This window comes from Monodon monoceros, unplaced genomic scaffold (assembly GCF_005190385.1).
Source record: "Monodon monoceros isolate NGI ecotype Baffin Bay Population unplaced genomic scaffold, NGI_Narwhal_1 Super_Scaffold_21, whole genome shotgun sequence".
Lineage (NCBI taxonomy): Eukaryota > Metazoa > Chordata > Mammalia > Artiodactyla > Monodontidae > Monodon > Monodon monoceros.
The window spans coordinates 35760615-35776263 of NW_021703778.1; the positions used below are offsets into that span (position 1 = coordinate 35760615).

The 15649-nt window shown below is 45.7% G+C and overlaps 1 protein-coding gene across 9 annotated transcripts in view; it reads left to right on the forward strand.

The window, feature by feature from the left end:
• The window catches only part of HOMER2 (homer scaffold protein 2), a 98893-nt gene extending 92673 nt beyond the window's left edge, over positions 1 to 6220 (forward strand). For 5 of the 9 annotated variants that reach the window (XM_029237743.1, XM_029237739.1, XM_029237742.1 and 2 more), the window contains exon 9: positions 203 to 6220. In XM_029237743.1, coding sequence (XP_029093576.1) covers positions 203 to 391 — 189 coding nt within the window. In that variant the 3' untranslated portion in view covers positions 392 to 6220. Of the gene's footprint in view, positions 1 to 173 lie in introns of all 9 variants that reach the window. The other 4 variants (XR_003795889.1, XM_029237738.1, XM_029237737.1 and 1 more) reach the window with 4 other exon arrangements.
• Positions 6221 to 15649: the final 9429 nt, after the last annotated feature.

A 15649-nucleotide genomic window follows, 5' to 3' on the forward strand; every position in this document is an offset into this window, starting at 1 on the left:
ATGCTGGCCGTTGGTACCTCTGCCAGAGAACAGCAGGAAGGAGGGGCACACACCTGATGCCAGGGGGGTGGGGGCAGGACACGTAACACCTCCAGGGAGGCAGGCCTGCCCGAGGGGGACGGACAGTCTGGCTGTCTCAGGTCTCAGCGGGGCTCCTCCCGCTCTGTCCCCAGACCCTTCTTTCTCTCTCGCTTTGCTTCAGGCGGCAGAGAGAGACAATCAGAACCTGGAAGACAAAGTGCGCTCCCTGAAGACGGACATGGAGGAGAGCAAGTACCGCCAGCGCCACCTGAAGGTGGAGCTGAAGAGCTTCTTGGAGGTGCTGGACGGGAAGATCGATGACCTGCACAACTTCCGCCGGGGCCTCTCCAAGCTGGGCGCCGACAACTAGGGCTGCGCGTGAGTCCCCAGGGTGTGTGTGACACAGAGTAGCACTAGGACGTCCTCCCGTTCGCGTGGCTTCTGTAAATGCAGGCGCGGTTTGTCATGTTTCCAAACCAGGGGTGCCGTCCACTCTCTCCTCTCCAGAATAGAAACCTCCCCTTGCTTCTCTGGCCTTGCGAGGTCATGGACAACTGGACGATTCTGACTCAGGAATCCAGAACTAGGTCTACCTTAAACATTTACGCAGTCAGAGCAGGGATGTTTATAACTTTCTTAAGGGCTGTTGCAACCATATGACCTGGAAAAGTATTTTCTAATTCAAGTATGAATACCCTTTCCAACTCCTTTTTTTTTGAGTAGCGTTCAGAGTATTCGAATGTTCACCAGGCACCAATGCGTGGGGCGTGGTGATAGCAGTTTTCCTCTCAGTATATACAGAGATGCTTTAAAGCAACCACTTAGTAGAGACTTGTCCCAAGAGAGAAAACACACTTCTGGTGGAGGTGTTTTCTGGCAGGGAAATCGCCTGCATCCACTCCGCCCACTTCCACCCGCCCCCAGTTTGTAGGGTTGCGACAATGTTCCTTTTCTTGGTTTTAATTTCTGAGCAGGTTACTGTGCTGTGGGGACAGCATGCAGCGAGGGTGCCTAGCACAGTGCCTGGCACAAAGTAGGTGCTTAATAAATATTTGTTCATTTAAACGTATAAACAGAATTTAGTGTTTTCATCACATCCCCCATCAAGCCCCTGTTGGACAGTCCACCGTCCTGGTGCACTGGGTCGTTATCAGGCATGTATGTGACTTGGTGGACAGACTCATGGGCCAGGGGCCCTGGGGCCAGGAGGGTGGCGGTGGAAGCAGCAGGAGCTGGTCTGAGGCCCCACCCTCCCAGCAGCCCATCCACGGTGCTCTGCCCCTGGGGGCCTCTGACACTGAGATCACTCTTCCTTTCCAGGAGTGAGGCCTGTGGCCTAGGGATTCTAGGACCACTGACTGTCCCTGGTATAGGGGCTGCCCAGGGCTTGGGATCTAGGGTGGGATCCTCTGTTGGGTTTAGACAATTGAAAAAGAAATCACACAGGCCCGTGAGGGAAGGAGTGGGCTCAAAGTGGCTGAGCCTTGGCCTTAGAGGAGTTCTGCCCAGGTCTGCCTCCCCCTGTTCCTGCTAAGGAAGGGACCAGAGCCATGGACCTCTTCTCTCTTACTGAGTTTCTCAGTGGGGCCAGTGGACATTTCATTTGCCCCATGCATGGCAAGATGGTCTGAATCCCTGGCCGTCGGCATTTCTAAATCCCTTTGAAGGAGGGGGAGGCTTTGCTGCCCCCTTACCTGCTTTGAGAACCACTAAGAGAACTTCCCCCTCTAGAAGGATTTTCTCACACATCAGAATTGCTCCCTGCTGGGTTGTTCAGATAAACAATAAAATAGCCTGAGGAGGTGGGTAGGGTACACACGGATGTGACCCGGGCCCCAGGGTGACTTTACAAGTCCTGCTGCTCTCTTTCGTGTAGCTGAGACCATCTCCCTGAGCAGGGAGGTCTTATTTAGGATGGGGAAAGCACCAGGACATGTAGGGGAGACCCGCAGGCTGAGTGGGGCAGCTGTGGTGGAGTTCACTGGGCTGGTGGCAGATGGAAATGGAAAGCGTGGTCAGCCCTCCTGCTGATTTGTGACTGGGCGCTGCTGGCCCTGCCCTTTCCCTGGAGCTCCAGATGGCTCTCAGGACAGTGGTAGCAGCTCTACTGACCTGGAGATCAGAGAGCTGGGCTGGCCGTGAGTTGGCTTTGTGGCCCAGCAGTGGGCTAAAGAGGATTCTTCTCAGGCTAGGCCAGTCCACCTGCCCAGGAGCAGCAGACACTGGGATTCTGAAACCTCAGCTTGGGTCTTCTGATGCCCACCACCCCTGTCTATGTGGCAGCTTATTCCTCCAGAAGGAGCTGTCTTGACTGACTGGAACATGCTCAGGTGACGTATTCATCGGAGGGTAGAGTTGCCAAAGCCACTTGCACATTCCGGGCAGTGACTGGAGAAACTAGTGGCAGCAGTAGAGCCATTACCACGGTGGGCTGCTGTGTCCCTGTGCAGTTGAGACCCATGACCCCCGCTCACCAACCGTGGAAGACTTTGGTGAGCCCTTGTAGGCAGTAGGTGAGGAGCTGAGAGCCCCACACTATGTGGCCCCAGCCAGCTTTACACCATGCAGCCCAGGAGCTAAGAGCAGTAGGGGCTCCTCTAAAGGAGAAGCTAAGTTGGGCTCAGCAGGGAAAGCACACCTTTACAAAAGCCCTGGACTTTCAGTTCCTTCTGCTTTTCTCTAAAGGTCTTAAGGTTTCTTCATTTACTTTCTTTAAAAAAAAAAAAAGGCCTGGGGACAACCTAAACAGTCTGTCGAGACGCTAGCCCTGTCTAACAGCCTCGGGATATAAGGAGAATGACCCGCTGAATTCATCCCAGTTTCCCTTGAGCCAAGCCCTCATTTTTTAGGACGTCCAGCTCCAGTCTCAGCACTGATGCCCTTTGGTTGGCGTGATCTGAAGCCAAGTGCAGGCAGGGCATAACCCTTGCCTCACAAACACCCCAGCCCCGTCGTGCTGCTGGAGGATTTAAGAGCTAGGACTGCGTCTTTGTTTCCAAGTGATGTCTCCTGATTTGACATCTCCAAGACTGGCTGCCTGAACCTCAATTAGCTTTTTTTTTTTTTCCTCTGCATCTGTGAAACCTGGGGCCTAAAAAAAGCAACGGAAAATTTGGAATCCTTTAACGATAATGATCCTTAAAAATAATTTTCATTCCAAGTAAAGACCCACTGGATGCGTGATACAGTTGAGAGCGGCAAGGGGAGATAAAGTCTTCCTAGTGCCTCGGGAATAGAAAACCACCTGAGTGACAGGCTGGGACAGTGTGGTCAGGCCTTGAAAGAGAGCCAGCGTCCACATGAGACCCAGAACTTGTACACTCCCTCCCTTCCACGCTCCCCTGCATGCCGTCACTTTAGACCTCAGCTGGGTGAGAGAACGGGGCAGAGATCATTCCCCATTTTGCAGAGGGAGCAGAGACAGGTGACTCACCCTGAGTCACCCAGCAAGTGAGCAGCAGTGCGGGCTGTATCTGGGTCTCCTGAACCCTGGTCCAGTGTCTTTCTACGAGTCATGCTCTCTTCTCCCTTTAGTGACCTTTGGGTGCCAAGAAAAAAAAAACTCTCTTGTGTCCTGATAAGAGCACATTGCAGTTATACTGTTTTAACATATGTCCACAGCAAATGACAACTTATAAATGAATGAATCAGAATTACATTTACATTCATTACAGCAGTAAGTTCCACTTTTGAATGATTCTGCTTTTGTAGGGATCTTTCCAAGAGATTGTTGGTTAAAATGATGTTGGTGCTTTGAGAGGCCAGAGCGATGAGACACATTTTGAGTTCTTCGTTGATGGCTTTCATGGAGGCAAAGCAGTTTGTTCAAAACAAGCAGGAGGCCCCAAAATGGCAGAGCAGTAAACAGAGTGATGGCGGGGCAGGTGGGGTGTGGGGGGATTGCCCATCACTGCCCAGCCCCTTCCCAGACAGGAGCCAGCACTGGGGAGGGAGCAGACCAGCCAGTGGTTAGAGCAGGTTGAGTGGCACCTGACGGGCCCCAGGAGGAATGTCCACAGTGGGTAGTTGGTCTCCATCCTGCAGTCTCATCATGGACGTCTCTAGACTTGGGTGGCCCACGGGCACAGCCTGGACGGTGGTTGGCTAACGCCTGGCCAGTATTTACTACATTTGACATAAAACATCAAATAAAGGGTGTGGGATATAGTGCTACTCAGAGGCGTCACGATCGGCCTGTTGTAAAAGGACTCCTTTTCTATAGGCAAGACTGCTTTTCAGTAGAAATCGGGGGCAACTTTGGGTGAGAGCCAAAGCCAACCACAGGGAGTGCCAGGGACATCAGGTGTGGCCAGGTGTGCCCTTAGAAGGCAGGCAGCTGGGATGGGACTTAGCAGAGGCGCTTGACAGAGGTTGCCCTTTAAGACAGAGCCGGCCGCTGCATTCTGCTCATTGCTGAAAGTGGCTCTTTGTGCCATGTGTCCATCTAAAATCTATGGGTTCTTTCATTCACTCGAAAGATCACTGGATTTTGAAGCACTGGTGATTTAAACTAGAAGCCTGCAAATCAACATCCATATATATTCTTAAATGACATGCATGGTTTAAAAGAATTCCAATTTCTGCATACATAGTTTCCCTCAAATAAATATATATTCTTGGGATGGTGGGGGTGACGGCATGGAGAGAGAATCCTGTATAGAAATGTGTGTTGTTTTACGTGTCTTTTTCATACACCTGTCTCAAGAATATGGGTTTTTCCAGTTCCTCTTTAAACACCAGCCAGGAAGAAGGTGATTATGGTAAGAATTTGGCAGCCAGATGATATGGTCTAGTGAACTTTTGGAGTGTGTGTGTGTATGTGAGTGTGTGTGTGTGTGTGTGTGTGTGTGTTGGGGGAGGAAGCAGCAGGGGGAAGCAGGAGAAATGACAAGGAAGGGTTTTCAATTGAAAAATATATGTATAGCTAAGAGGAGTCTTTAATAATCCTGGTGGTGATGTTATATGTTCTGGAATCCATCTTTGAGAAGAGCTTGTGGGTCTTTTGTTTTGAGCGGAATTGTACAGTGCCCTACTCTCTTTGATGAATGCAGAGCCTTGTGAAGAGTGCCCCCACCCCCAGGCCACACAGACCCCGGGTGCACCTGCCAGGAGCCCAGAGAAACCACGGTGGAGTCCAGACTGTGGGACATTTTGGCGGATGACTGACAGGTCCAATGATATGCAGCTGTGGGGAATGTGTCACTGTTCTTACCCTATGGACCACTTTTAATATAAAATCCTGACTTTAAATAAATTGTTGTAGCAATGTCTTATGGTGTGACAGACAATTAGGCACTTCTTGCATCAAATGTAAGAATTTAATGATTAGCATGAGGTGGATAAATGGACTCTCCCAAGAATACTGTTTTTTTGTTTCTTTTCCCTTTTCAAATGCCTTTTTGGTACATAAATAATATATACTTTTCTAAGAAGAAATGAAAAAAATCACCTGTTATTACACCATCTGATTATAACCACTGTTAACATTTTGGTATATATCTTTTCAGACTTCTTTTCTATGCATCTATAGCTGTTTTATTACTTTTTTCATGAGATACAATCATATTATACATTATTATACATATACTGTTTTATAACTTTCTTTTTTCCCTTTTAACACTATATTGTAAATATATTTCTATGTCAGTAAATATGTAACAGCATCATTTTTAACATCTATGTAGGTTGTACCTTGGGTACTTGTTTCCAGTTTTATACTGTTGTACTCAAGGGTATGAGGGAAATCCTTTCTTCTAACACCTTCATGAGCTTTTCAGAATATTTACTTAGGATAACTTGCTAAAATTGGACTTGCTGGCTCAAAAGTGTAATGGGTGCTACAAGCACTGCTCCGTCTCCTCCTCTCCCTCCTGGGCACACAGGAGATGCCACTTACCAGCCCCTATAGTCACTCAGGGTCCTGGTGCTAATGCTGGCCAATAAAGTGTGAGCAGAAGTGACATGTGCAACGTCCAGGCTGAGACTGTGAGATGCCCCCATGCAGGTCTCCAGTCTTTCTGTTGCCTTGCCCCACAGGTGGTGATGTCCCAGGGCTGGAGCCTATGTCAGCTGGAGCCTTTGTCAGCCTGGGTCCCTGAGTGACTGTGTGGAGAGCTCCCCTTCTCCTGTCATGACACCCCCCTCCCCACTTGTGTGGATTTGTACTATGAAGAAAGAATAAACTTTAAGTGTTACACTATTGGGATGTCAGGGTTATTTTGTTACTGCAGCATAACACATCCTGACTAACAAAAAGGTACGCACATGTTGGGGACTTTTAATATATCTTGCCTCAAATTGCCTTCCAGAAAGATGATACCAAATTATGCTCTCACCAGCAATGTGTGAGAATGTCCGATTCCCCTCTTTCACACTGGTGTTTCCATGGGGACTGGGGGGGCTAGTTTTGATATGCATTTTTTTGATGACAGTGTGACCCTCCTAATCAACATATTTATTAGACTATATTCTTTTGTCATTTACCTATTCATCTTCTCTGGCCAATTTTCTTACAAGGTGTTTGTGTGTCTCATTGATTTCTAAGAAGTTTTTTTTTCCCTATAAATATTATTTTTTAAAAGTTGCATGTATTTGGGGCTTCCCTGGTGGCGCAGTGGTTAAGAATCCGCCTGCCAATGCAGGGGACACAGGTTCGAGCCCTGGTCTGGGAAGATCCCACATGCTGCGGAGCAGCTAAGCCTGTGCGCCACAACTACTGAGCCTGTGTGCCACAACTACTGAAGCCCGCACACCTAGAGCCCGTGCTCCACAACAAGAGAAGCCACCACAATGAGAAGCCTACACACCACAAGGAAGAGTAACCCCTGCTCACCGCAACTAGAGAAAGCCTGCACACAGCAACGAAGACCCAACACAGCCAGAAATAAATAAATTAAATAAATAAATTTATTTTTAAAAAAGCTCAATATATGGCATAGATTGAAAAAAAATTTTTTCAGTCAAATCTATCTTTTCCTTTATGGTTGCTGCCTTTGCTGTCATGCTTTTGAAGATCTTTGCAATTCTGATTCCAAGGTTTTATGAATTTTCACCAGTATTTTATTCTTGTACTTTTATTGTTTTGTTTAAGCAATTAAATCTATGATCCATGTGGAATTTATTTTTTAAATTACCCCAACATCACTGATACAAAATCCCATTTTCACTATATATCCAATCCTTATATTTCTTTTTTTTTTTGCAGTACGCGGGCCTCTAACTGTTGTGGCCTCTCCCGTTGCGGAGCACAGGCTCCGGACACGCAGGCTCAGCGGCCATGGCTCACGGGCCTAGCTTCTCTGCGGCATGTGGGATCTTTCCGGACCGGGGCACGAACCCGTGTCCCCTGCATCGACAAGCAGACTCTCAACCACTGCACCACCAGGGAAGCCCTCAATCCTTATATTTCTTTAAGCGTACTTCTGAACTTTCTATTGTGTACATTCTGGCACTGGTACCACATAGTTTGATCATCTCAGATTTAGACTAAATGTCGCCATTAATTAAATGTCTTCAAAAATGTCCTAGTACTTTTTGTATATTGACAGTTCCAAAAGAAATTCTGGATCATTTTGTAGCATTTAGAAGAATTGGAAATTGGATTGTGTAAAATTTATAGGTAACTATAGAGACAATTAACATCTTCATAATATTTAACCTTTCATTTCAGTAAATTTATAAAGTATTATGTTCCTCAGTATATTTTTTCTAGTACAGGTAATTTTTTGTAGTTGTGGTTACTATGGTAAATGAGCTCTTTTGTCCATTATATTTTCCAACTGCTTATTGTTAGTATAAAGGTACATGACTACTTTTTTTTAATGAAAATTAAATCCATTGATTTTTTAAATTTAAAATATTAAACAAAAGCTGTGTAAATGGAAGCATTATGAAAAAACATAATATGGAAACTGAAAGTCCCCCATAATTAAAATCCCTCTGCCCCCAAGATAAACAGTCAACAGTTGACACATAGTCCTCAAATCTTCTTTTCCTAAAGTATGTTTTATCATTTTGACCATATGATAGAACCCTTCTGCTGCTTGTATTTTTCACTTGGCAATAGATCTTGGACATCTTCCTGTTGGTACCATATCAATCTACCTCATTCTTCTTAACTCTGCATAGAGAGTTCTGTGGTTGTTTACTAGTTTGTTTAACTTGGCAATTGGTTATTTTGTAGCTAGCCAATTACTGAATTTCCTTTTGTTTTAATAGTTTTGTTGTTATTGTTAATTCTTTTGCCTTTTTCATGTAGTTAATAGTTCTGAGTAGTGATGATAACTTTACCTCCATATTTTTAATAATCTTATTTCACTTCCTTATCACACTGACCAGCACTTTTTGAACAATGGTAAATAACACCTATATAAATTGTGCCGGTATTGTACATTCTTCTTTATATATATTTTTTACTTGGTGAGAATACCTCTAGTGTTCCTCCAAAAGTACAAATTTGACTCTTAATATGAGATATTCTTAATATTTGAATTTATATATTAAAGTTATGCCCTCCTCTTTCTAGTTTGCTGAAAGTTTTATCAGTAATGGTTGTTGGAATTATATTAAATGCCTTTTTTTTTCACATCTGTCAAGATGATCAAATGGTTTTTCTTTTTTTTTTTGCGGTACGCGGGCCTGTGGGATCTTCCCGGATTGGGGCACGAACCCGTGTCCCCTGCATCGGCAGGCGGACTCTCAACCACTGTGCCACCAGGGAAGCCCGGTTTTTCCTTATCATAACTTAATATGAATCATTTAAATAGATTTGCTAATGTCAGACCCTGTCTGCATTTCTAGAAAAATCTGATTTAGTCATGGTATATTATTCTTTCAATATATGTCTCCACTCAATGTTAACAGTGGTTATTTATGATGGGTTGGTTTATGGTAGACTTTTATTTTTTGTTCTTATCTGTATTTTCTGATTTTTCTACATGGCTCTCATATTACTTGTATAATAATAGTAAGAGCTTTAAAATAAGAAAATTACTCTGGATTTGGTTTGCTCTTATTATTTTGGAATTTTTCAAAATTTTAGGTGGATAGTTATGCAATTTTTTTTTCTGCTGTCTTTATCAGGTATTGGTGTTGGGTTTGTGTTAACTTCTTAAAAAAAAAAAAAGAACTTGGGAAGCTCTATCTCTTTTTTTCTATGCCCTTGAACAGTTTAAATAATATTTAGAATTTTTTGCTCCTTGAAGTTTTTATAACATGTATAAATCTGTCTAAGTCTAGTGCCTTTTTAGGAAATAATTCTTTGACAATTTTTTCAATGTTTTTCCATGCTCATTAGTCTCTTTAAACTTTCTTCCTTTTCTGTAAGTTTTTGGCAACTTAAACTTCCTAAGTAATGATTCTGTTAAGATTTTCAAATTTGCTAGCCTGGAGCTGTCATATTTTCTTTTCTCATTCATAACGTTCTGTGTCTGTGCTTTCCCTTTTTATTCTGGGACTTTAAATCTTAATTTACTGTTTTACCATTTTATGATATTTTTTGGTTTGTTTTTGTTCTTATTAATTTTCTTCCTTTATTTTATTATTTTTTCACCTTCTCAAGCTGAATGCCATTTTAACTATTTCCTGTTTAATAGTAGATATAGTTACTAGTGCTCATAAGGCTACATGACTTTTCTTCTGAATATTTCTTTATCCATTTCTGTTAAATTTTTAGCTATGGTGTTCTAAGTTATAAATAACTTGTAATTTCATATTTGACTTTTTTTTTACTTGAGTTATTTGAAATTAACTTTTAAATTTCTAGATAGTTTGATACTTTTTGTTGTTGTTATTAACATTTGTTACAAGTGTTGTCAAAGAGGGTATGGCCTGTACAATTTCTGCATTTTGGACTTTATTGATGTTTTCTTGGGACTTAATAAATTGTTAATTTTAATCAATATTCCCAGGAAACTGGAAAAGAAGATATATTCTTGGAAGGGAACAAAATTAAATCTGTATGTATTAATTTGACCTTATTAATTATAATCTCATGGACCTTTAATTTTTGCTTACCTGATTTGTTTAAAGACTAAGGAAAGTGTGTTCAGACTACTATTGTATTTCTGTCTATTTCTCCTGTGTTTCTAACAGTTCTTGCTTTATGTGTTTCCGTATGACGTTATTTGGCAAATTATCTTTTTATACTTAAGGGAAAAAATATTTTCCTTTAAAGACTTGTCTACCTTTGTGGATTTTACCTGATTTTGTTGTAACAGAGTTGTTTATGTAGAAATACATAGTTCAGTAAAATGTTTGTGTCTGTTTTTAAGTCAACAAAAATCTTTCAGAAGCCCTTTGTGTCTTAAGATATTTTGGAAACTCTGGATCTCCCCAAGGGTGGGTTGATGTTCTCTAGGGTGACTTCCTGAGTCAAAGCAAGGAAGGCAGTGTGGGTTAAAGCACGTAAGCCTTTGGAACAGAATTAGGGTTTGGGGTGGTTTGCCAACATTTCCAGTGTCTGCTTCAGGGCAGCCCCGTGCTTGGTATGGTTAGGGGTCACCTGCCCTCCAGCTGGTCACCGTCTGCCTCGATGGGGTCAATGCTGAAGCTTTTCTTAACCCAAGAGGCACTTTTCTTCTGCAGGGCTGGCCTTCCGAGCAGAAGGCAGCTGAGGGTATATGCTTATGTTCCTGGCTGTTGGGGGAAAAGCTAATCTCGGAGACTCATTCTACCGGAAAAGATTTTTCCAGAGCTATTCAAGCAGATTTTTCACATGGCAGAGTCTGTGCCCGGCAGCGAACCAACTTTTCCCAAACACGTGGAGGAGGTGTGAATCTCAACCCACAGCTCAGGAGTGAAAGATATTCCACCTTCTCTATTTTCCCTTCATTCAAGTAAGTTTCTGTTTTGGGCCCTCGTTCTACCAGGCTCATGCAGTTGGATCTCAGTCAATCCCAGGACTCCCTTTTCTCCAGACGTGAGTTTTCGAAGGCTGAGGGCTTGCATATTCCCAGGGTGGTGGGGGTCAGGGGGTCTATGTCTGTTGAGATGTCCCCTGTTCCTGCCCTCTCACTCCACTACCGCTGTGTCACAAGAATTCCTCACAGGTTCCTGTGCTGCAGAAATCTCCATGAGGCTGTCCGAGGCCCTCTCTCTACGCAGCCATCCCATGTTTGGCAGCAAAGGTTTCGGGTGGAGGGTGATTTAACTTAGAGGGACCGCTAGATAAACCAGTGCGTGTTTGCACAAGAGAGCACGCTAGTGAGCGGAAGTGATTCTGTGGCCACCCATGCCCGCTTGCTTTGCAGGCCCTTGCAGCTCACTTGCAGGGGGCAGGGAGGGGCTCTGGCCCAGATCCCCACATCAACCACCTCCCAGAGGGGCCTCCTTAACACCAATCGGGTCCTAGGCTTCCCTTCTCCGGGGTGCTTGGGAAAGTTGACCTCGCTCTTTTGCAACAATCGTCCCGTGAATGAAGCTTTCCTTCCCAATTCTTGTCTTGTTCCTGACTACTCCTTTTCCTTCCCCTCCTCCTCCTGCCCTGTAGTGTTGGGGTCTCCAAGGATCCGGCCTGGGCCACCTTCCTGTGACACTCTCCCCTGGCAGTTCCAAGGCTTCACCACTCCACCTTGTCCCAGCCTCCTGGAGTCAGCTCCCCTCTGTCCAGTGCTGCCCCCTACCCACCTCCTGATCCCTGACCGTGGCACCTCCCCCCTCCAGGTGTTGGCACCATCTGTGTCCTTGCCCTTGCTTCCTGCACAATGAGTCACCATATTATGCTTCTTCCTCTGGTTATCCCAGTCTCTTCACTCCATCACTGCTTCTCTCACCAGACAGTCCCTATCCTGTTCCTGATCCCCTCACTCTAGGATCTCCTCCATCGTCTGGTGCCTTTTAGGTAAAGCTGCCAGAGGCCTCTTCCTAAAGCTTGAGTCATCAGGTTCTAGCCCCCTCTCTCTATCCTCCCCCCATGAGGTCACACTAGCCACCTTCCCTGGTCCTGCCCAGGCCTTGCTGGTGCATCCTTTCTGTGCTCTAGTTCTTGCTCTTCCCGCTGCCTGGAATCCTTTCCTGTTTCCAACCCCATTTCTCTTCTTAGACCCAGCTCAAAGGCCTAGGCCCTCCAGATTAAAATCAGCCACTCCAGGGGACTTCTCATGCTTCTTGGAGAGCTCTTTTCACACTTACAGCTTGTTTTTTTTTTTTAAACATCTTTATTGGAGTATCATTGCTTTACAATGGTATGTTAGTTTCTGCTTTATAACAAAGTGAATCAGCTATACATATGTCCCCGTATCTCCTCCCTCTTGCATCTCCCTCCCACCCTCCCTATGCACGTACAGCTCTTAAATCATTAATTCGTGTATTCATTTAACAAATATTTCTTGAGCACCTTTATGCCCCAGGCCCTGGGAACACAAAGGTGAAAAGACACAGATATTTCCCGCAAATCTATTACGTTCCAGTGGAGCCGTGAGGTGATACATTGCAGGTGCAAACGGAACTCAGCTGATGGAGGATTTGTGAGACTCCCCCTCAAGCAGGGCTCTCACAGGTGTTCAAGAACAGGAGTCAGGGTACACCCTGCTTCTCCAGAGCTGGGGTGACCCTGGGCCACTCTGAAGACTTTGTGAGACATCCAGCTCCAAGGCTCTTCATCTTGGAAGGAACCTGCAATGACTCTAAGTATGCCTGCCTCACTCTTCCCTTTCACAGCCCCCTCATTTCCTGTCTGACTTGTATATATTCGTGTTTTTCTAAGGATGGTCTGCAGACCAGCTGCTTCAGAGCTATCTTGGGTTTCCCAGAAAAACCTCCTGGATTAGCATTTTTGCAGGCCAGGCCTTGCAGTATGCATTCTAGAAGCTCCTTGTGCTAGACAACAAGATGATGGCTCCCCAAGATGTCCACATCCTAATCCCCAGAACCTATGAATGTGTTACCTTACATGCGAGAAGGGACCTTGCAGATGGACCTTCAGATGGGGAGATTATCCTGGATTATCTGGGGGGGGGGGCCCAATCTAATCACATGAGTTCTTAAAAGCAGAGGACCTTTCCTGGCTGGGGTCAGAAAGAGATGGTGATGGAAGAAGAGTCAAAGAGATACCATGTTGCTGGCTTTGAAGATCAATGAAGGGGCCACAAGTCAAGGAATGCAGGCAGCCTCTAGAAACTGGAAAAGCTTCTAGCTTCTTCCCTAGAGCTTCAAAAAGGAACACAGCCTTGCTGACACCTTGATACTAGCCCAGAGAGCCCCATGTAGGACTTTGGACCTATGGAACGGTAAGATAATAAATTTGTGTTGTTTTAAGCCCCTATAATTGTGGTAGTTAGTTCTGGCAGCAATAGAAACCTGATACGCGCCTCCCATGAGTTTACATATCTAAGAGTTGAGAAACTGCTGTACAGTGAGTCCCCGACATGCAAACGAGTTCCGTTCCGAGAGTGCGTTCATAAGACCAGTTTGTCCGTTAAGTCCGGCAAAGTTAGCCTAGGTACCCAACTAACACAATCGGCTATATTGTACCGTACTGTAATGGGTTTATAATACTTTTCACACAAATAATACATAAAAAACAAACACACACACACAAAAATAGTACTGTACGGTAAAGTACACAAAAGCACAACCACTTGTAGTAGATGCATGCACATGAAAATGTACGCCAGACGTGTGAACTAACTTACATGATTGGACCTGCGAACGCATGTTGCCATCTTTGAAAGTTTGCAACTTGAAGGTTCGTATGTAGGGGACTTACTGTATAAATTCACTCAGCTACATGGTTTCACATGATGGGTGGTCATTAATCAAAAACCTCTTGATTCTGGCCCTGCAACTACCTGCTTGATTCCCCAATTCAAATGCGGGAGAGGGAACAAATGAACAAATGAGTAAGTCAGTCTGATCAGCCCGGCTCATGGTTTTTCACTCCGGGACAAACCATAGGAGGCTTCCAGTTATGGATTGGCTGTCCTAGCGTCAGCTTTAGCCAGAGGGCCCAACTCAGGCTCTAAAACGTGGCCAAAGTGGGCTGCCCTTGTAGCCAGGGCTGTGGGTTGGGGGAGGCGTTGTGACTGGTGTTCAGGACAAGGGGCAGTGGTCCTAGAGTGGGGGAGGGCCCGGGAAGACTTTGGAGAGGAGGACGCGATGGAGTTGAGACTGAGAAGTGGGTGTGGATTTGCCGGACGGGTGGCAGAGGGCTGGGATGCCCTGGGCACTGAGGCTTAGGAGAGCAGGGCCATTTGAGGGCAGCCTGCTTGGTATTGCTGGAGTAAAACCTGTGGTGGGGAAGGGGCGGAGGGGCAGCAGCCAGGTTTCTGAGGGGCAGGCCTTTACCGGTGTGGGTTGGAGAGTGGAGCGGGACGTCGAGGGGGGAGGTGGGGATGGATTGACGGCACTTTAGCGGGTGGACTGCACAGGTTTGAAGCTGGACAGTAGCAGACAATACTTGACCCTCCCCTCGGCTCTGGATCCCCTGAGGCCAGAGTCTGGACTTAAGCCTTGGCTGGAAGAAGGGGGGAAATGGAGAAATGAGGGAGAGAGGATTCCAGAGAAGTTTGGGTGCACGTTAGACAGTTGGGCGAGGGGTTTCAATTGGAGAACTCTCTGGAAAAGGATCTTTTTTTTTTGAGTCTTCTCATCTTTGGCAGGCCTTAGAAAGCAAATTCTGAGAATTATCCAAGTCTGAGTAAGCTCACTGGTGTCTCAAAATACTGAAATTACAAGAATTAAAATAAAAATACCAAATTGCATAATAAGCATAAGAAAGTCCAGCAGAGCTCTGATGTTGCCATTTTTAAAAATACCAGATTCTTTCTAGAGAAACTTTTTGTGCTGAGCTCGGCCTGTCTATGGTGGAGAAAGAGGCCTGGGAGGCTGCCACTTGGCCTGCCGCTGGGATTTTCGACTGAGGCCCGGCAAGTAGCCAGCAGGGACTGTCCCCCGTGCTGCAGCACCACCACCCCCCACCCCCACCCCACACACACCGGGAACCTGCAAAAAGGAAAGGAAGCAGTGGGAACAGAGGCTAATGCCGGGTCAGGGCACCAAGGCCTGGGCCCCGGGAGCAGAGTGAGGCACCTTCGTGTACAGGAGCTGGATCTGGGTCTGCATCACTTCAGGTCAGGGAAAGTAGGACACCTGAGGGAGCCACGGGTGACCTGGCAGTGGCCACACTGAAGGATCTCCAGCCATGCACGGAGGTCCAGGCTGCAGCTGCTGAAGGACCCAGACCCCTCCCAGCTGTGCCAGCTGAGGCCCCTTGGAGTTAGCTAAGAAGAAACTCTAAGTAGGAGGGGTTTTGGTCTATAACTTTTCTTTGGAAAAGTTGGGTCGATTCATCTTGTTCTTTGTAACCCAGGATTGCCATGGCAAGAGTGAGGGTGATGACATTAGTGGGGATGCTTTGGACAATTTGAGAAATGAGGAGACTGCCTTGTATGGGTCTCTTCCCCTTTCCTAATTTTAACACAAAGCAAGGAGGAGAAATGATTCCAGCATGAGTGCCTGAGGGAAACAACACTCTTCCCCCAGCCTTAGTAGTTGCTTAAATAAATGTTTAACGTTTGGGGGATTTTGTTGTTGTTGTTTTTGGCTGAGTTGGGTCTTCGTTGCTGCGCGAGGGCTTTCTCTAGTTCAGGCGAGCAGGGGCTACTGTTCATTGCGGTGCGCGGGCTTCTCA